The sequence below is a fragment of the Pseudomyrmex gracilis genome, unplaced genomic scaffold (assembly GCF_002006095.1).
Source record: "Pseudomyrmex gracilis isolate BER0280 unplaced genomic scaffold, ASM200609v1 scaffold_17, whole genome shotgun sequence".
Taxonomy (NCBI): domain Eukaryota; kingdom Metazoa; phylum Arthropoda; class Insecta; order Hymenoptera; family Formicidae; genus Pseudomyrmex; species Pseudomyrmex gracilis.
This window is the reverse complement of record NW_018020601.1, coordinates 68,498-89,475: the sequence shown is the minus strand read 5'-3', so window position 1 is coordinate 89,475 and position 20,978 is coordinate 68,498. Positions and strand designations below refer to the sequence as shown.

Genomic DNA, 20,978 nt, shown 5'->3' with positions numbered 1-20,978 from the left:
TATATATATATATATATATATATTACTGATTTCTTCTAGCAGCGCAGTGCGCGTGCGCAAAAACGCGACTTTGCGAAAGCACTGCTCTTACTTCGTGGGTCAGGTTATGTTTTAAATTGCAAATGGCGTCCAACCGTAAAAAAACTATTCCCTTGAGCGGATTTCCTCCCAATGAGCCGTAAAGGCCATCACACATAAAATTACTTAAGACCGTAAGACGTAACCGTAAGAAAATTGACCAATCAGAATGTATACTATGTCGCCATCACTTTCGAACGTAAATTTCTGATTGGTTAATTTCCTTACGGTTACGTCTTACGGTCTTAAGTAATTTTATGTGTGATGGCCTTAAAAATCGGGACCACTTTTTCCATTCGCGCGCTATCAAGGCTGCGGTCCGTTTCATGCTTAATCGCGCATTTATCTATAATATATGTCACGTATACTATAGATAAATGTGCGCTTGAGCATGAAACGGACCGCAGCCCAAGTTCGATCTCCTTACCTCTTACTTCGTGGAATATACGAAGAAACATTTTTAAATATATAACTTATAAAAGAGCGTATCAAAATTAAGCGCATTCAAGTACAATTCTATAAATATATTTTGACTATCAAAGTGCATATATATATATACATATTATATACTTGATGCTGAGATTCTTGCTGTTTTTGGAGACATATATATATTTATATTTAAATTTTTTTGAGAAAGAATTATATATTTTATACAATTATAAAACTCATAAATCTATCGACTTCAATGATAAAATATTGAGTCGCCTGACTGGTCACGTGAAGGCGAATTTAGATTTAAAAAGAAATCAAGAATTTATGCATATGTGTAACATATACATGATGTGTGCCATTAATATGTGTGTAAATTACATATTATATATATATATATATATAATATATATATCAAAATTTATATGTAAATATATATAATATGTCTCCAAAAACAGCAAGAATCTCAGCGTCAAGTGATCTAAAAATCTTAGACAGATACGAGAAGCCACGTGACCTTGTCGACGACCTCTAGTTCGGCATTTAACACCGTCATCTGGTCCTGTCCGATCGTCGCACCCTGAAGTTTGTTGACGGACGGATTGTCGTTAATTGTCACGCGGGTAAACTCTTGGACTTGCTGAGGATATTGGACTGGCTCGTGAAACGAGCATCATCGAAAAACCCCGCAGACATGATAAGAACCACGTCGAGTCTACGTAACGGATTGGTACGCGCAGTCTTCTGCGATTCCGTCCGAATCACTACCTTGCGCTCCGTGGTCATCTGGTGTCTTCACAGAAAACATCAGCAGAGGTAATTCGTTTGCAATCCAGACTCGTTCTCGCGTCTGAATCTCGCTGCGGATCATTTAAATCCCGTGAACAGAGACAATTTTTAAGGTTATTTTCACGTTCACAGTGGAACCTCGTTTATTCGGACAAGATCGAGGGACAAAATAGTTCAGCTAACCAAGGCCCAACCTCTATTACACGGACTATCGGTTCTTATAATAAAAACCACATTTTAAACCATATATTATACAGACTATCAGTTCTTATAATACAAACCATCGGTCTGTATAATAGAAGTTGGGCCTCAAGTCGTTCCACAGATAAACGAGGTTCCATTGTAATTTCACAATTCACGCGACTTTACACGCAGAATTGTTTTACTGATTAGTTTGTAAATTAATTTTTTATCACAGCAAGTATCAGGGTATCGTGGGTCTTACATAATTGTTTTCTCAACAAAATAATATTGTGTTTCTTTTTGCATTTAGAGTTCAGCTTCAAAGTGCTCTACGTTTTACTTTGACACCATGGCAGCAACAGCAGAGATTTTATGCAGATTATCCAGATCATGTCAAAGTGCCGCTTCCAGCATTGTCTCCCACTATGGAAACAGGGACAATAATTAGTTGGCAAAAGAAAGAGGGTAAAGTTTCCAAAAAATATTGTAATGCAACTGTGATGTAGATTATGTATTTGATAAAAGTACATATATAGACAGATGTTTTAATACAAATATTTACATTTTTTTTTATTTTCCTTCTATTAGGTGACAAGTTAAACGAGGGTGATTTGCTGGCAGAGATTGAAACTGACAAAGCTACAATGGGATTTGAGACTCCGGAGGAAGGTTATTTGGCAAAGATCCTAGTACCAGCGGGAACAAAAAATGTTCCCATAGGCAAGCTTGTGTGCATTATTGTTCAAGATGAAACAAGCGTAGCTGCATTCAAGGATTTTAAGGACGATACAGTTGCTTCTCCTCCTCCCCCTCCTCCTCCTCCCGCAGCTGCTGTACCATCACCTCCTTCTGTCACACCGCCACCAACGCCTATACCATCGATGCCATCAGCAACTTCGACTCTTCCTATTTCAGCATCTCCTGATGACAGAATATACGCTAGTCCACTAGCAAGAAGGTTGGCGGCTGAAAAAGGACTTAATTTACAGGTGTTACAAAATTGTCGGTTCTTAAGTCAAAAACAAGTATCAACCAAAATATTCCCGTGTTTATCTTTATTTTTTCGATTTCAGTTTTGAGTGAACATTTATATCTATATCGTAAATTCGTGTCGATATCAAACTAGATATGAAATATATTAAAAATATATTTCTCTTTACACATTGCGCTACTCTGTTCTTTCTCAGGGTCTGAAAGGAACAGGATTGTATGGTTCTGTCACGTCCAAAGATCTGGAAGTTGCTGTTCCAGCAGCTGCTGCGAGGCCGCGAGCGGAGCTGATTGGCGCATCAGCTAGCGAAGACATTCCTGTATCAAATATACGAGCGGTTATCGCCAAACGGTTATTAGAAAGTAAGCAGACGATACCGCATTATTACCTCTCGATGGACGTAAAAATGGACGCTGCACTGACGATGCGGGAACACTTCAACAAAATGTTAGAAAAAGACAAAATCAAAATCAGCGTGAACGATATTATTATCAAGGCAATGGCTATGGCTTGTAAAAAAGTACCGGAAGGAAATAGCGCCTGGTTAGGAAATGTAATTAGACAGTGAGTAACATTATTATTAGAAATAATAACGCTATTTGATAAATTTGATTTTTGCGACACGTCATCATCTTTCAGATATCACAGTGTAGACGTTAGTGTAGCAGTAAGCACAGACGCTGGTCTAATCACTCCCATAGTGTTCAACGCTGACACAAAGGGTCTAGTTCAAATCAGTAAAGATGTAAAGACGCTAGCCGCGAAAGCGAGAGAAGGAAAATTAAAGCCACACGAGTTCCAAGGTGGAACAATTACTGTGTCCAATTTGGGCATGTTCGGAATTAAGAACTTCGCTGCCATAATCAATCCACCACAGTCTATCATTCTCGCTGTAGGCACTACAGAAACGAGACTGATACCTGCCAAAACTGAGAAAGGGTAAATCACTGCGTGATTATTACCCTTGTAAACTTTTCTTGTTTATTTTGTAAAGAGTTAATTTGTGAATTTGTATTTTCAGATTCATAACTGCCCAATTTGTATCGGTAACTGCCAGTTGTGACCACCGCACCGTTGACGGCGCGGTAGGTGCGCAATGGTTAGTTGCCTTTAAGGAAATGATAGAAAATCCATCGACGATGCTTCTGTAGTAAGTTGAAAATTGTTGTTTTATCAATTTAAAATAATGTATCATTTTTGTTTCAACAATTTGAATCGGATGTGTCTTTGAGATGTGTCTTTCTTTTTTTCTATTTCAGAAATGTTATTTCTTCGATGTGGAATACGATCTGCAGTTTAAAAAGGACACTTAAGAGGTGATATGTGGCACCACTATGCGCGGGGATTGCTTTTATATTGATCGATTTAGTTTGCCGACACTATTTGAAGTTTCCGAAAGTTTGCACAAGTTTGTTTTTTTGATTTACGAAATACGAATAAGAAGACTGATCCAGTTCAGTAAAACAACAGCTAGTGTGAATCATTCGTTTCGTTATGCTTATGAATTTTGATGAACATCGTTATGCTTATGAATTTTGATGAACAGATTTTAATCGCGCATGTAAACTTGTCATCGCCTCTCTTAGTGACCATGTGTACATAACTGTATTTATAATATAATAAAAATTTAAATAATGCAGCTGTGCTGTGTTGCAGAGAAAATACGAGACTCGAATAAGGGGAAGTAACAATTATAAATAATGAAAAATTAGCAAATATGTACATGTATATATATATGTATACGTGTATATATCATATATTTAATAAATTATGTCTTACGATATATCATATGAATATTTTTATTATGTACATGTTTAATAGTATAGTTAATTGCGTAATAAAATTTTAACTAGAAAAAATTTGTGTTTAAATAAATTAATTTTTTTAATCTCGCGCGAAGTTGTTACACCTGAAATAATCTGACAATCTAGACAAAAGTTCCTAGTTTGTTATCCTAGTGTGTTTCCTTTCGCTTGAAAACAACCCTTTAATTTAAGCTTCTTTGTGTCTACGATCCGAGAAAATTGAAACGTGGATACAAAGTTTGTAATTGCTATGATGTGACCTATGCTTGTCAAATTTACTTTGATTTTAACCATACGAGAAACGTGTGATATATGTGTGTATACGTATCTTCTCTGTCTCACTTTGCCGATTTCATGTCGTGCGATAGGCGGTGATCTTCCACGTTTTCCAATTTGAGGACAGAAAAGAAAAGAATCTCTGGAAGACACACAAGATCTAGGAAAACGTGACTACTGAGGATCAGAGCGAGATTGGCAATATCCGAAATTTTTTTAAAACTCACGTGAGAAATGCGGAATATGTCGCATATAACAGTACGATGACATATAGCTGTCAATATTATACGGAGTACTTATATTTTTCTAACTGTTATCATGGGATCGAGATTGAGGCAAGTATGTCTCTAGTGAATCTACCGACGATTTCTCCAATAAGAGATAGCAACGGAAGCGTGGTCTGCCGTTTTTGTGTTGCACTCGGCTAGTTTCGCAATACTATAAGAGTGGAGTGTTCTTTCTAAAAAAAAAAAAAACATGTGTTGAATAATTTTATGCAATTTATTCTTTGGAAGAATCATCTGTAGAATTGTTACAAAAAAACTATTATCAATCATTTCTGAAATATCTTTTTGATTCTTACTCTTGAACTGTGTAAATATTGGAATCTTCAATGTGTTTTCAGGGAAAATGTCAAACAACTTTTTGAATGTTTCTGTGAGGTAGCTGCTCCAGTAGGAGAGAAGCCAGCTTGGATACTTCAAAAATACCCCAATACTTTTTCAGATGAAGAAATACTTAAGTCTGTTCCTAAATTCACATACCCTTGCGAATTTGAAAAGTATGTTAACATCAAGTAATATTATTAAATTGTATGGTTTTATGTATCTTTTTTATTATATCATTGTTTTGTTATTTTCAGTGTATTGGTACAACATTTCTCATTTGTGCTCACTAGTATAGATTCTAAATGGACCTTTGGATTTTGTCGCCACGATCCCAAAAGGGAAACAGCTCTGGTGGTCCTGAGTGCACTCCCATGGCACGAAACATTTTACAAGTTTGTATATTAGTTTATAGAATTCTCTCGAGTGTGTTTTTTTGGAAGTCGAAATGTTAAAAATGCATTATGTATTATAGGCTACTAAATCATATTGCATCTTTAACCAACCATGCTAGTGGAGAAGATTTGTGGCACTTTCTTGAAAACATATATACTTGTGGAGTTCCAATTCCTGGAAGCTCTATATCGATTCCGTTACCAAATTCTACAATGGTAAATAGTTTATTGTTTAAATCTGTTATTACTACAAAATCAAGTACATAATATGATATACATTTCTAACAACATTTATATGCTTGTGCATAATATATAAATTGTTTTGTAATATTTTGTAACATTTTTTTAATTAAATTTTTTCTACTGCATATGTGTTACTCTTTCAGAATTTTATTTGTGAAAGTCCAAAGCAGTTCCAATTGCCTAGCATCCCGGAAAATGTAAGTTTACGTTTCCAGCATAAAGTCTATATAATTGTTATATAATAATTGACTTACCAAAATCTGTCTTTAATTTTATCTTTTAGAAAAACTTGACTGAATACTATAGCGCTGTTGATTCACACAATATGATGCAAATATTCGCGTCTATGTTATACGAGCGACGTATTATTTTTATTTCAAAACGGCTGTCGAGACTGAGCGCTTGTGTACAGGCGTGCAACGCTTTAATTTATCCTATGATTTGGCAGCATATATTTATCCCAGTTCTGCCTTTATCGTTAATAGATTATTTATTAGCGCCTATGCCGTTTTTGATAGGTTTGCCCACATCAACGCTTCAGGTATTCGTGTAACAGAGATCTTTTGTCAACAAAGAACATATATCGTTACTATATAAAAATATATTATTCTGTAATTTTCTTTGCAGAAAGTACCCAAGAGTGATTTAGGGGACGTTGTTATCTTAGATGCCGATAATAACACAATCGAGTCACCATTTCAAGATCTGGAATCCTTACCTCAAGACGTAGTGCGTAATACACTTTAATATATATATAATACAAAAAATACTCTTAAAAGAGGAAGTACATATACTGTGTATGCTCTAAATAATAAAATAAAAAGCTTCGATATTTTGCAGGTAACGAATTTGAAAAAAGCTCTACGGAATAGATCGGCTCTTCTTGGAGATGGTGTCTCGAGAGCGTTCTTGCGCGCGCTGGTGCAATTAACTGCAGGTTATAGAGAAGCGTTAACCTTACAGCAAGGTGAACGTATCACGTTCAATAAAGATGTTTTCGTCGAAAGTAGGCCGTCTTCCATGCAGCCTTTTCTACGGGAAATGTTAGAATTACAAATTTTCCAACAAGTATGTATATGCGAGAAAGTCAGAAAGTTAATTATATTTTTACAGTATGTTTGAAAACTTTTGGCTAAGTTGAAATATGAAAATAGATCAAGTCAATCCGAAACAGAAAAATCACTTAACATTTTACAAAATTTGCAGTATTTCTTAAGTTAATGATTAATGATTGTTAGCCAATGTGCTCGTGAAAAGCGATAGTCCGGACTTTGCAGGCGAGTATGATTTTCAGTTGTACTGTGCTGTGAAAATTATATATGCCTACAAAGTCCAGACCATCGTTTTCTATGCACTCATTTGATCACACATATTAGGCTGCGTTTTCGCTACTGTTGGCTTCTAAAGGCACTTTGAAAATTTGCTTTCGACGTACTATAGGCCATTTTAGTTTGATCCGCTGACACGAAAGGCGCCTATAGACGCCCACTTCAAATTGCTCGGAGCGAACTAGAAACACCTATATAAGCGCTTACCAAATATCGGCAATGATTGCAACAAGTTTCATCACTTAGATCAGACTGTAGGTCGCGGTTGAACTCCTACCGTATGCCGTGCGCGGTATCAAAGTCTGCCGTAGCAAAAGAGTTAATTAATATAACTCAATAACTATTGCAAATTTTTTGCAAAATGGTACATAAGTGATTTAGATTAATCTTTATACTTCGACTTGGTAAAAATTTTTCAAACTGTGTGTGTTCAGGGTGTCCGACAATTGGTTTAACATCTCTCGTAGACAAGTAGAAGGAGTAAAACTGAGTCGAAAAATCCTATATTATTTTACAAGATTCGCAATAATTTACGCACGTAAGACAGTTCGATGCACGCTTATTTGCAAATTTTTGTTAAGATCTCTCTATATAACTATTGTGAATCTCGCAAGTGATATAGGACTTTTCGATTCAGTTTTACTCTATCTACCTGCCTACGAGAGATGTTAAATCAATTGTCGGACACTCTGTATATATATGTATATATGACATGTATATATGTCTGATAATAAATTAAAATTATATAAATTTTCAGTTTATAGAAGAAAGATTGAACATGCTCAATTCGGGACTCGGTTTCTCAGATGAATTTGAAATGGAAGCGTGCAGTTATTCGGCCAAATCAAGTAGTAAATTTATGCAGCAATACAGAGACTGGACGTACGCCATGCGAAAAGAAAGCTCGGCATTTTTCCGCAGCGTGAAAGATAAGGTATCTCCGATAAGTTTAATGGTCGATTTAAGAGTTTTAATTAAGTTTTGATAAGTTTAATAATTAATTTAGATCATATTGTAGTATCGTATCACACAGTATAACTTGAGACTTTGTGTTTTCTTTCTCTTATATGTTCAGGTATACAAAGTAGTGTTGTTTTATTTTTCTGATCCCTTCATTACAGGCCAATCCAGCAGTAAAATATGCTGTTAAATCAGTAAGTTTAAAAGCTATCAGTTTGCATATATTATTCTCGAATGTTGTTTTATTTCTTATGTCTTTGAATGTTATTTACTATATCGTTTTTATCATCATAAATAGAAAATGATAGTTTTAATCAACTTTTTTGTATAAGTAAAAAGCATATGAAAATCTATATCTATTAACGACAAAAAAAAAAAAAACATAATATAAAGATATCAAAAGATATTTACATAATTTATAAAGATCAATATCCACAGGTGAAGGACAAAGGGAAAGATATGAAGACGGCATACAAAGGACTAAAGTGGAAAGGTATGTTTTTTCTGTTATATATCACATTGTTTTAATTGTCGTTGAATATCAGTTATTGATTTTGAAACAATTGTTTTGTTGCGACAGGACGGTCTAACCGAAGCGATACGAGTATGAGATTTCAGCAGCCACGTTCGGCTCCCAGTTCGCCTACGTTAGATAGAAGGCCTGTTGGATTTACGCCTCCGCCAAAATCGCCAAACGGAGTGTCGGCAACAACCAGTTACCGAAAGGAACTGCGATTGAGAAATAGCGCCTTTACAGATACAAGGTATCTCTTGTATAGTAAAGTTGCATCATATCGTACACAGTCAGGTAGAGTAGTTCTCTGGTCATCTCTCACACGCCGTTTCTTCTCCGGCCTCCGTCAGTGGCTCGAGATTCGAGCGGCGAATTACCGATATAATATCGATACTCGTATTATTATAATATGTCACGCGTCAACGAAAAGAAATAACTCTTTTGAAAATCTGATAACAAACATTTTGCTAATAAAACACTGATTTCTAGATAGTTTAATATGAACGTATAAAACATAGTTTTTTTAATCATAAGATAAAACTGTAGTTTAGTCTTTTACTTACTACTAATTAAATATATTTCACTTGTTTGCATTCATCGTAGGCAAGTTTTTCATGTTCACAGAAAGCGAATAATTTTAAAAAATATTGAGGGGGATATAAATTTACTTAAAATATTACATCTAAAATATCTTGATATGTGCACGCGTACTCTCCTTCTCCTACACACACGCGCGCGCGCAAAATATAATATTTATTATTATCAACTTTATTGTTTTCTTGTAATGAAAAATTAATATTTTATATGTGTGTGTGCATGTTAAAATATCTAAACCTTGAGCGTTTTAATATAGCAAAGTGTTCGTTATTAGATTTTCGATGCTCGTGATTATGATAATACACGAACGTCGATATTATCGGTAACTGCACCGATATATGACTCGGAAACTTGAGCCGCTGCCAGAAGCCAGAGAACTGTGCGTGGTAGTAGGAAGTGACTGAAGGAGAACTACTTTCTCTCTGATCGCGCGCGATATAATGCATTTTACTGTACAAATCGTGTCTGTACAGTGATCGTACTGAACTCTTGACTTATTTCTATGTTAAATGACTATAACGACAGTATTTCTGAAGCTCCGTTTATGCAGGCAATAACCATTAACTTATGCCGGAACCGGTAAAGTTCAACTATAGGATTTAAATGCTTCTGTTTATACAAAATTGCCGAATGCGTAATTGAAATCCTATAGTACGATTATTGCCCATATAAACGGGCCTTTACACAAGATAGCAAAATCTCCGTTATTTTTTATTGCAGTAGGAAACAATACTCACCTCTAAACCCCAGTTCGCCGGAAGAATCGGACTCTCCACCGGAACGCCTAAATATAGATCTTATGCACGAGCTACGAGATGTGATATTTCCAAATACACCTCCTGTAGACCGAACGGTACGTTTTCTTTAGCAGTTTATTTATGTAACATCTTTTTTTATAATCCAAAAATTAAAAAAAAATTTATATATAATATCATCAAATGTTAAAAATCACACAGAGACATATAAGTGATAAGATAACTAGTCTCTTCAAGTTTAATATCGCACATATATAATCTTATATACTTTTAAATTGATTGTTGCGCAGTTTATAGGTTTGTTTTATTTCCCTGTAATCTATGGCTGCACTAGTTCAGTCTCTTTTTCCTTCTAATATGGATAAAAAAAGATAGAATGTGAACTAAAATGCAGCCAGAGTGCAAGGAAATAAAACAAACCTTATGTGATGCAAATTTAAAAATACGCTAATTTATTTCGTCAATTAATTATTTGTTCGCCATGCATTAATTTGGATGTCGATTTCTGTTGCTTCTTGTGATTTGTTTTTTTGATGTTTATACAAAGCACTATATTGTAACTTTCATATATATGTTACAAGAGAAAGAAAACAGTCATATTCAGCACGCGTCTTCATATATTTAATTTATAGTTTATTTATAGCTATAGAAATATAAGAAGAGATGCGTCTAGTAGAAAATATTTTGCATGCTTGTATCTTGAAACATCTCCTCCCAAGATTTTCCATCAATGTTACTTTCTAGAAATCCATGAAATTGTTAGTGATTGAAATACAAGTCATCTTAAATGCACTGACTTTGATAAAGTAGTTAGATAAATTTTGTTTCACCGATAATATCAAAAAATTGCTCAAAATATACATATTCATCGTTGTCATGTAATTTTTATTCTGTGCACTCTATTCTCTCCTATATCATAAAATAATAATGGCACATAATATTTATTTCTGGCTGATAAGGATATTTTAAACAAAGTAGTTTTTTATATGTGTCATCACATGCATGCGTCATTTTGACGACTTCTAGTATACATTAATGTTTAGGTATTTCATAAATCGTATCAGTTTAAATCCTTATAAAGAAAAGGAGTAAAAAACTTGTCATGCATCACTTTCAGTTGAAACCAGTACGCAGTTTAGACAGCTTGAGACCTGCATGGAGTGGGCAATTACGGCACGGCCCTCCACCTAGTACTGTCATTGCAAATCCATACGAAGTTCTTTCCGCGAGGCCGGTTTTAACTTCCTCCTCCTCCTCCTCTTTTCATCCTTCCTTTTCGGATAAATCAATCGATCAATCGAGAACGCTTATGTTGAATTCATTAACTGCAAAGTCAAACAGAACTGTGAATGAAGTAGATAAATCGTCACTTCTGCCGGTATCACTCGCATCATGCAATCGAAGTATCGAGTCCAATCGATTTTTGCACGAATTACACGCACGTAACAACGTGATGAAATCATCGTTCAGAGAGAACGTTCAGTCGGAAGAGAAATTTTCTTCAAATGATAAAGCGTTCAATTTCAAAGATATTTTTGCGAATACCGATTCGATCCTGAATGCATGGGACAATGAGTCTGTCGATAGATCTTACAAAACGTCGAATTTTCTTCACGAAGTGAACGAGGATGATCCTTTTGATACGAGTAAAGTGTTCACACCTACCTATTTGCAAAGTGCACCACTTTACAAATCCACTGTTCCCTCGATGCCCGTTCAATTTCATCCATTGTCACATCCATACAATACTACATCCTGCTCTGCACATGCTAAGGTAAACATCATCGCTCATAATCTTTTTTTTTTTTATAAAACATTCTGATCAAATTTACATGTGATTGTTTGGGTAAAGTACATATGAATATATAGTATTTAGAGTGCATAAGAGATTTACCGAGTAAGAGAGAGTATATTAGAAGTGTATGTAAAATTACAACATCTGATGGTAAAATTTCACAGTTCTCAGCACAATAGAAAAAATTCAAAATTCGATTTGAAAACAAAAGTCTTATTTTCTGAAAGACTCGGTAAATCTGCATTTTATGTAATATTGTCTTCGTATTTGTATTATTTCCGCTGTTGTGTTGTCCATGCCTTTTGACTGTGGTAAATTTTTTTGTTTTAATCTTTCGGCACATAAATTCAATTATTACGATTGAGAGAAAATAGCAGCTTTGTGAAAAGTTGTTTTTACCAACTTTGTTGAAAATAACTTGCATTTGATCAATCGAATGGTATTATATCAAAGCGTTGTTTTTTTGTAGGACTCACCTGAAGTACCGGATTTAATACGTTTAGATTCAACTAATAGCAGCGACGATTTCGATCCCCTTCTGTCAAAATCGTCCGAGGTGTCGAGCACAAAGCAAATGAGTCAATCATTGCATCTGCCTGAAATGAGCGAAGGTCTCAGTAACCCCTTGTATCCGTATTTTCAGCAGCCGTCGCACAAAAATCTTGACAAGCCGAAGGCCTCCGATAATATGGGTGACATGGATTTATTGCAAGCGTACGGTATAGATTTTAATAAATTTAGCTTGGCCAATGGTGATAGCTCTACGAAGAGTGAGTCCGCCACGTCTACGTCTAGGAGTATACCCGATAACAGTATTAGTAATATCGATACAATGGATACGTTCAATTTCACGCTGAACGCGTCTGCTATTAAGTCGCAGAACAATTGGACGAAGTTTGAGTAACCGCATCAGTATACATATCATAATTGTAAATACGTCATTAGCATCATCTTGTTACGCATTTTAGAACACTAGTATCACTATTGCCAACAATTACACATCATTATATATATTTATTCCTTGTAAGATCATGGGAATTAGCCAACAATTGTCTTTCTACGCATACAGTTATATCCGCCGAAATTCCGCGCTTCCTGTAAACAAAAGTTTTATACCTCCTCTGTACATGTTTTGTTATAAAGGCCTATATAATAGCTGTTATATATATATTATGCACACATTTTAACACATTGATCGCCGCGTCACTCAAATATGGATGATAGTTTAATTCATCTAATTAACAGGATTTTACAAATAATTTGCAAAAGTTTTTAATAATAACAAAGGTATTTACTAGCAACAATATACAAAACTGTAATGTACTTAAAAGAAAGATTATAAGTAAAAAAAAATATATAATATTATATTCCAAGAAAGAAACTACACTCTGGATAGTTTGATGTCAGTTATTATATATATATATATATATATATGAAAATGACTGGCTTCCGAATAAAAAGCAAACAAAGTAACGAAAGAATTCAGAAGCTTCATTCGGACTTTATAAAGTCAGTTGTTTATAAACAGTTCCAAGTGTATTAGAGAGACAAGTTAAAAACAAATTGTTGTCAGCAACTTTATATGCTACCGCGATAATTCGCGGATTCGAGCCTCGCGGGAAACATACTCAATCTAATCTGGGCGATCAAAGTGTTAAATGTGATTTTTTTTTTTTACTTCTGTTCGACCAATGTGTTTTCCATCAAAATCATTATTCATTGATGAGCAGATTTTGCAAAAATATTATGTTATTGTTTTATATATATATATATATATATATATATATATATATCTTTAACTTAAAAAAGTTGTACATATATAAACAAAAGGACTCAAGAAGATGATGTATCAATTTGAAGCAACACAACATTTGAATTCCACATTTGTAATTCTACATTTTAATGTCAATTATTACACATAATTAAAATGTCAAGCCGCAAAAAACACTGTAATTATAAAAATAACAGTACTTTATGTTGCATAATACTGTTATATTCTCTCTTACAATCTCTAAGTTAATATTATATATATAAATTTTTAATTATAAAATTTTCACTGAATACTCAATTATGCGAGTATTATTTTATAAAAAAAAACCAATCGTACCAAATATCCATTTAGAATCGTAACCAACTAGCGCTAAGAACGAGTGCAGATAGTAAAAAAACGAAAACGAATACAATTTTATTATTTAAATTATTATTTAGTCGATGAATATAATTGGTCGTATAGAGCTGTTCGCTGGATGTTTGTGCGGAAGAAATGTCTAAATATATATACAAAAACTCACATGAAAAATGTGAATTCGTTTATATATATGCAAACGTGTATATATATACATATATAGACATTTCTTCCGCACAAACATCCAGCGAACGGCTCTATACGACCAATTATATTCATCGACTAAGTTTAAAGACTCAAGAGCCCTGAGGTTCTCAGTTTAATACTAATTGTTAAATTATTATTGTTAGATATTGGGTATATCAATTTTAACGATTGTTGCAGATTTATTGGCAATGCTTTATATAATAAATTAATGCAAGAAATTAAACTTTTACTTTATGGAACATTATATTTATTTATTTGTGTATATCTATTTCCTTCGTATTGTATTACATATTGGAAACTACTGCTCTAAGTATGATATATAAAATGCGCGCCGCGCATTGTTCCTCAATCCTCACGCGTCATGTATTTAAATTACAATATAATATATATTATATATATATATATATACACACATATATATATATATATATATATATATAGTACATACTTTTCTAATATTTTATAATGCTTTGTATATACGAAGGAAACGGTTTTAAAAGAAAACTTTAATACTATTATCATTTCCTTTTTACTGTGTACACGACATATGGTGTCATACACGTACATACATATGTCACAGACAGTGATGTGTATGTGTGTGAATCGTAACTAAGAATTCAAAGGATCACAATGCAACCTCATCTGTTGTTTTGTATGTGTGATAAAATATATTTTTATTGAATTATATAATACATGTACGCATATTAAATAAAAAATAGAAACTTTGATCGAATTTCGATCATTTTCGTCATGAATACTAACAAACGAACAGAAAAATGCTCCTCTAAATTCTTAGTTAATATTTTTACTTTCAACAATTTTTTTATAGTAATGAATTTATCTCCTTTAAAAAAAAGAGACAAAAGCATAATTGTGTCTAACTAAATTCGGTTTGCCTTTTTTAAATAAGCTAATAAATAAGTTACTTACTGTTAAACTGTTTAATAAATAAGTAACTTATACGATAATGGATGAAAATGTTATGATAAAATTTTATCGTATTTACTTTCTACATTGTTCGTAATAACATTACTGCATCATTTATTCGTTGCAATTCGCCCTCGCTGTTTGCCAGTTTCTCTGTGTTGTTCCTCTGAACATCAAGAGGTACTTTTATATCGTAATCGGGTACAGCTAAATCCTGCTTCAACTTCTGAATAGTTTCAATCAATTGTCTTTCCTTTTTCTGTAGTTTCTCTAGCTCTTTTTTTGAGTCGATTGAACCCTTTAAATTGAAGTATATATTAATATAAGTGTATATTTATATATAATGGCCGCGTTCAGCAAAATTGAGCTGAATTGTCAATGTTCGCCGTTAGTTCTAAAAGTAAAAGCTAATTACGTTTAATTGCAACAAAGCAGCTTTGTTTTACTGAACGCAGCAAATGATTAAAACGTAAATGTGTAAAAAATATATACTTGTTAATTACCTTAAGTAAGAGATGCACTTGAACCTTATCAGTTATAGTGATGATAGCACATCCTGCTAGCGGTTTTTCCATACTAAGAGTAGAATATGCGAGAGTGTCTATGAGTAACTTGTATTGTATTATCTTTTTCTTCAAAGACGAATCGGTGCACACGACAAACGCTTCGGTTTTTATTTTATTGAGCAAATTATAAGTAGCGCGTGTAGATCGGATGTGCTTAACTACTTTTAGCGCAAAATCGACGTCTTTTTCGATCTCTTGATTTCTCCAATGACACTGAATGTATCAAAAAACGTTATGCTTATGAAATATTAATTTGAATATTTTATACATATTTTGATTTATATATATATATATATATTTTTAGTTGATTTATTTAATTGAAATTAACAATTACCTCAGCACAGTCCGGATACAGACTCACACATATACTCGGATACGTCATTCTTTTGCGAGGTAAACGTTGGTAGAGTTCCTCTGTTATGAACGGCATAAACGGACTCAGTAAACGCAGTCCTACATCTATTGTTTTAAATAATACTTTTCGCGCCGTTGATTTGGCCACATCATCTTCGCTTTGAAATATTGGCTTAAGATATTCCTGGAAATATAAATTATGCGTTATTTGTTTACAGAAGGTTTTTTTTTGTTTTGCGTGTATCAATTGTTATAAGCTGTTGGTTACACTAACCAAATAAACATCGCACAAATCGTACAACCATAAGTTGTAGCAAGTAGACGTAGCCAAGGCAAAGTCGTATTGCGTTATTGCTTCATCACAGGTCTTGGCGGCATGGCTCACTCGTGAAAGCATCCACAAATCTACATTAGTCTCATTTCCACTTAACTATTATAAGAAATACATACGTGATGAGATCAATGTTTTCACTTTTTTCAGGAAACATATATGCCTTACATATCGAGTAGAGTGTTACCTCAAATATCTCGTCGTCACTTCGTTCGTTATTCCTTTGACACTTGTATAAATTAAGTTGCGGTATTATTTTATTTTGCTCCGCACGAAGTGCAGCTTTCTCTTCGTTCGTGAACGTTGATATATGATTGTACCAACGTTCAAGATGTGGATGAAGCATGAAATTAATATTTAAGTCTCTCATTGATCGGTAAACAATCGAATCGAGTTGCGAAGGTGTGTAACCGTCGAGATATGGATAATCCGCCAGATAGTTATTCAGCGATTCTTGCACACATGATTCGCTTAAAGTTTTCCGATACCATTGAACATCTCCAACCTGTTATATCACAATTGTTGTGTTTATTGCACTCAACGATTTTTTTTTATGAGAATAATCGATCTTCTTAAACCTTAGTTCGAAACTTACGGTATCATTTGTATCATGTTTTACTTGAGGTCTGAGATAAGTAAGAGCAAATTTGGTGGCATTCCATATTTTGTTACAGAAAAATCTGTACCCTTGCACACGGAGTATATCGAGATTTATATCTCGACCTTGAGTGGTGTAAGCGCAAAGAGCAAATCGCAAAGCGTCTGTTCCACACTCAGGAATGCCTTGCGGATAATCACGCTTCTGGCCTTCTCGAGCTCGTTCTAACTCTTTCAAATCCAAGTTCGAATCCAGCAATTGCTTCTGGAGATCCTAAAAAACAAAAACAAAAGAAAACGTTTCAGTATACAATTTGCAATATGACACAAGAAAAAATATGTTAAAAATTGAAAAATCGTTTTTGCACTCACTTCTAAAGATATTCCTCTAATTACATCCATAGGATCTATCACATTTCCTAATGATTTGCTCATTTTTCTCCCATGAGCGTCTCTCACCATCGCATGTAAATATACTTCCCTATAAAAAATGTTTTAATAAGAAATAAGAAATAGAGACTTGAAATGAAATGATCAAAGATAGTAAATAGAAGCCAATACAAGACAGAATACACGATGTTCATGTATAATAGACCTTTAAATGCCAAACGTTTTGACCTTTGAAGTGGGTCTTTTTCAGTGGCAAAATATGTTTTATTGTATCATAACGCAAACATTGTTGTTTTACTACGTAAAACGAATAGCACAAGTTCGTGACATACTTGAAAGGCAGTTGACCCAAAAGTTTTTGGCCCATGAAAACCATTCTGGCAACCCAAAAAAATAATATATCATGACCAGTTTCCAAAAGTGTTCCAGGATAGAATGCCTTAAGTTCAGGAGTCTAAAAAAACGTTATGTAACATATTTAATTTTGTTTTATCTTTTTTTCTAAGCAATGTTTACTTTCTTGAAAAAAAAAATCAAAAACAAATTGCACTACACATACTTTGTCTGGCCAGCCAAACACGGAAAAAGGAAAGAGAGCAGAGGAGAACCAAGTGTCTAATACATCCGGATCTTGCTCTGCAATAATGCTATTTATATCAACGTTTAGTTTTTTGGCTGCTTTTTCTTTGGCTTCAACTTCGGAGTGTGCACTCACCCAATATTCATCTATCTGTATAAAAAAAAAACATTAATTAATGTATAAGTTTGAAACAACTTGCCGCAATTTTTTAAAGCAAGTCGGAAATCACTAAAAATTACTTTGTTTGCATGAGAATTAGTGCATTTAATCGCGTAAGCAGGAATGCGATGGCCCCACCACAGCTGACGCGAAATACACCAATCCCTGATACCGTCCATCCAAATGTACCAAGTTTTTTTGAACTGTTCTGGAATTATTTTCAGCTCACCCGTGCTCACTGCATCTCTAGCTCGAGCAGCCATTTCGTCACATCTAACGTACCTAGTTGTGAGAAAAACAAAAATATGGAATATTTTTCTAAAAAAGAAAGTGACACCTTCACTTACCATTGCGGTTTTACAAGAGGTTCCACGACGTCCTTGGATCGACTGCATATAGGAATCACCATTGGGTTATCTTTTATATCAATCAATAGATTTCTTTTTGTCAGTTCGTCAATAATGGCTACTCTAGCTTCAAATCTTTTCATTCCCTAAATAAAAAGTTATTTGACGTGCACATTTTTTTATCTCAATATACATACGATATTTTGAAAAAGAAAAACTACTGATACCGTGAATTTTCCATAATTTCCAATGATATTTCCGTCATCGTCTAAAATATTTATAAATGGTAAATTGTGCCTTTTTCCTACTTCGTAATCGTTCGGGTCGTGAGCTGGCGTGATTTTGACAGCACCTTAAAAGAAAAAAAAGTTCCATCAGTCACAGTCTACTTTCGCAATTGTCCCACTTTCACTGATCGCTTTCAGTAGTTTATCGCGCCATAAAAACTTACCTGTACCAAAGTTCATGTCAACAAATTTATCTGCTATAATTGGTATACGTCTGTCACAGAATGGATGTTGCACATATTTTCCAATGTATTGCTTGTATCTACTGTCGTTCGGATGCACCGCAACAGCGGTATCTCCCAGCATAGTTTCGACACGAGTAGTTGCAACAATTATTTTGTCTTGCACATCAAAGAGCTGATAAGCGAAAGATATTAAAACGCCAAATTCTACTTTCTTTTCGTAACCGGGAATAGAAAGCAAGGTTCGACCGGTTAATTCTCTTTTATCAACCTGTTTTTATTAAATATTAAATATTGTTTTAATTATATTTTTACACTTATACGTTTCGTAAATATAAAAAAATGTCAAGTATACAACATTTTTAAACTAGAAATAAATAAATATATTTACATGATACTTACTTCAATGTCTGATATCGCACTTTTTAAGGCACATGACCAGTTAACCAAACGACTGCTGCGGTAAATAATGCCTTCGTCATGCAAACGCACAAAGGCTTCAGTAACAGCTTTACATAATTTTGGATCCATTGTAAAACAAGCACGACTCCAATCAAAGGAACCTCCTAACTTTCTTAATTGTAAATAAATTCTGTCACCTTTTCTGAAACATATTTCAAATAAGTATAATACTATACAACATAAATTATATATATATTACTAAGTTATATTTGTTACACTCACTCATGCTTCCATTGCCATATCTTCTTGATAAATTCTTCCCTACCAATATCATGTCGTGATTTCTTCTCTTCTTTCCAGAGTTTCTTCTCTACAACTACTTGAGTGGCTATACCAGCATGATCACAACCTGGATTCCAAAGTGTTGTGCGACCTTTCATGCGATTCCTAAATAAATTACAATTTAAGAAATACATTAAATTCTAATCTTATTCATATATTATTAATTTTATTCTTGAATTTTATTCTTAGCTTTTATATTGACAAAGAATAATATATAAAAAAACAATATGTAGTCATATACATAAAACTATTTAAAGCCATAAAATATCCAGATTTTGTTCCTATAAAACATTTACCATCTGGTAATAGCATCTTCTACAGCATTAGTTAAAGCATGTCCAAGATGTAAAAAACCAGTTACATTAGGTGGTGGAATTACCATCACAAATTTTCCCTTAGGATTTTCTTCCAATATATCTTTTTTCTAAAATAAGATTTTAATATATCACTACATCCAGAACTTTATCTCAAAATAAATAAAAATATTCTCTTGTAAATCATTTACTTTTACATACTCCATATTCTGGTTTAAAAAAGCCTTCTTTTTCCCACCAAGCATACCATGCAGCTTCTACATATTGGGGACTATACACATCTGGCATTGGACATGTAATATCTTTCTTCTTCCCAGATGGTGTATTAATAGTATACAGAATTGATGTATTTTCCTTTTTTTTATCATTTTTCTAAAATATATATTTTTTTTAAATACAATTTGGATAGTAAAAGAGTCCAATATAACTGATTCAGATAAACATGCAATAATATTCCTTCTGTTAACAATTCAAGCTAATTAAACTCCTAAATTTCTTTGTGTTTAGTAATGTTTTTGGATAAAAAAATTATACAATATTACTACTTTTCTTACATATGTAACCGCTATTATTCGCAAATCGAAATGCTAAGTATTAGAACATTCAAGATCTCTTGGCCAAGTAAAATTCATTCTGAACTATAATTACGATTGTTTAGTGAATAGTGTGATTAGACTCCATATGGATATTAAAAAAGTTTAATAATATCCATTGTACTGGATTCAAAACATATCAATACCGCATACTTACTTCTTTTACATTTACTGATTTTTCATTTTCTATTTTCCCTTGCTTTTTTTGAAATTTGTCCAACTTGGCCAATTTCTTGGCCTCCTTCTGCAATTGCTTGACTGTTTTCTGCGGGTTATTTCCCGCAATCACAGTTTCGTCGTTTTTCAGATTTACCATTTTGCTATTTTTTCTTTCACACAAAAAGATATGGCTAGGATTTATAGTGAAAACTTTCGTCCTTACAATTGATTTTTAGCTACGCGATCGTCCGAATCGAATGACAAACCGGCTCACGAAACAATGTTTGAAGATTACGAAGCCAACTGAAACCACGCTTGTATCCGGAAATTAGAGTCTCTATAGTATGGTTTGGTGCAAAATTGGCTCAGTGGA

At 33.7% G+C, this 20,978-nt stretch overlaps 3 protein-coding genes across 7 annotated transcripts; 2 read left to right on the top strand and 1 right to left on the bottom strand.

The window, feature by feature from the left end:
* Positions 1 to 973: 973 nt before the first annotated feature.
* Positions 974 to 4,205, top strand: LOC109864100 (dihydrolipoyllysine-residue acetyltransferase component of pyruvate dehydrogenase complex, mitochondrial). Of its 2 annotated transcripts, XM_020445002.1 has the most exons (7): positions 975 to 1,323; positions 1,790 to 1,944; positions 2,068 to 2,468; positions 2,667 to 3,034; positions 3,110 to 3,409; positions 3,492 to 3,620; positions 3,730 to 4,205. In XM_020445002.1, coding segments are annotated over exons 1-7 (1,476 nt in total). In that variant the 5' UTR covers positions 975 to 1,201; the 3' UTR covers positions 3,731 to 4,205. The 2 variants fall into 2 exon arrangements, with proteins under 2 accessions (XP_020300592.1, XP_020300591.1); XM_020445003.1 differs by lacking the exon at positions 3,730 to 4,205 and having other exon boundaries at positions 974 to 1,323; positions 3,492 to 3,621.
* Positions 4,206 to 4,412: 207 nt separating this feature from the next.
* On the top strand, positions 4,413 to 13,473 carry LOC109864074 (DENN domain-containing protein 1A). 2 transcript variants are annotated; one of them, XM_020444923.1, is made up of 15 exons: positions 4,413 to 4,886; positions 5,177 to 5,332; positions 5,414 to 5,551; positions 5,632 to 5,767; positions 5,938 to 5,991; positions 6,078 to 6,335; positions 6,422 to 6,523; positions 6,635 to 6,862; positions 7,880 to 8,056; positions 8,244 to 8,276; positions 8,521 to 8,575; positions 8,663 to 8,846; positions 9,914 to 10,046; positions 11,066 to 11,722; positions 12,213 to 13,473. In XM_020444923.1, exons 1-15 carry the CDS (start codon positions 4,870 to 4,872, stop codon positions 12,645 to 12,647), a joined length of 2,763 nt encoding a protein of 920 aa, XP_020300512.1. In that variant the 5' UTR covers positions 4,413 to 4,869; the 3' UTR covers positions 12,648 to 13,473. The 2 variants fall into 2 exon arrangements, with proteins under 2 accessions (XP_020300512.1, XP_020300513.1); XM_020444924.1 differs by lacking the exon at positions 11,066 to 11,722 and having other exon boundaries at positions 4,419 to 4,886.
* Positions 13,474 to 14,053: 580 nt separating this feature from the next.
* Positions 14,054 to 20,959, bottom strand: LOC109864073 (valine--tRNA ligase). Of its 3 annotated transcripts, XM_020444920.1 has the most exons (18): positions 20,604 to 20,959; positions 20,055 to 20,225; positions 19,836 to 19,963; positions 19,480 to 19,644; positions 19,198 to 19,399; positions 18,778 to 19,066; positions 18,554 to 18,678; positions 18,327 to 18,472; positions 18,060 to 18,261; positions 17,800 to 17,970; positions 17,573 to 17,694; positions 17,223 to 17,331; positions 16,849 to 17,124; positions 16,441 to 16,758; positions 16,197 to 16,352; positions 15,903 to 16,106; positions 15,506 to 15,781; positions 14,054 to 15,300 (listed from the first exon to the last, which is right to left on the bottom strand). In XM_020444920.1, exons 1-18 carry the CDS (start codon positions 20,760 to 20,762, stop codon positions 15,085 to 15,087), a joined length of 3,435 nt encoding a protein of 1,144 aa, XP_020300509.1. In that variant the 5' UTR covers positions 20,763 to 20,959; the 3' UTR covers positions 14,054 to 15,084. The 3 variants fall into 3 exon arrangements, with proteins under 3 accessions (XP_020300509.1, XP_020300510.1, XP_020300511.1); XM_020444921.1 differs by lacking the exon at positions 20,604 to 20,959 and having other exon boundaries at positions 20,045 to 20,129; XM_020444922.1 differs by lacking the exons at positions 19,836 to 19,963; positions 20,055 to 20,225; positions 20,604 to 20,959 and having other exon boundaries at positions 19,198 to 19,394; positions 19,480 to 19,630.
* Positions 20,960 to 20,978: the final 19 nt, after the last annotated feature.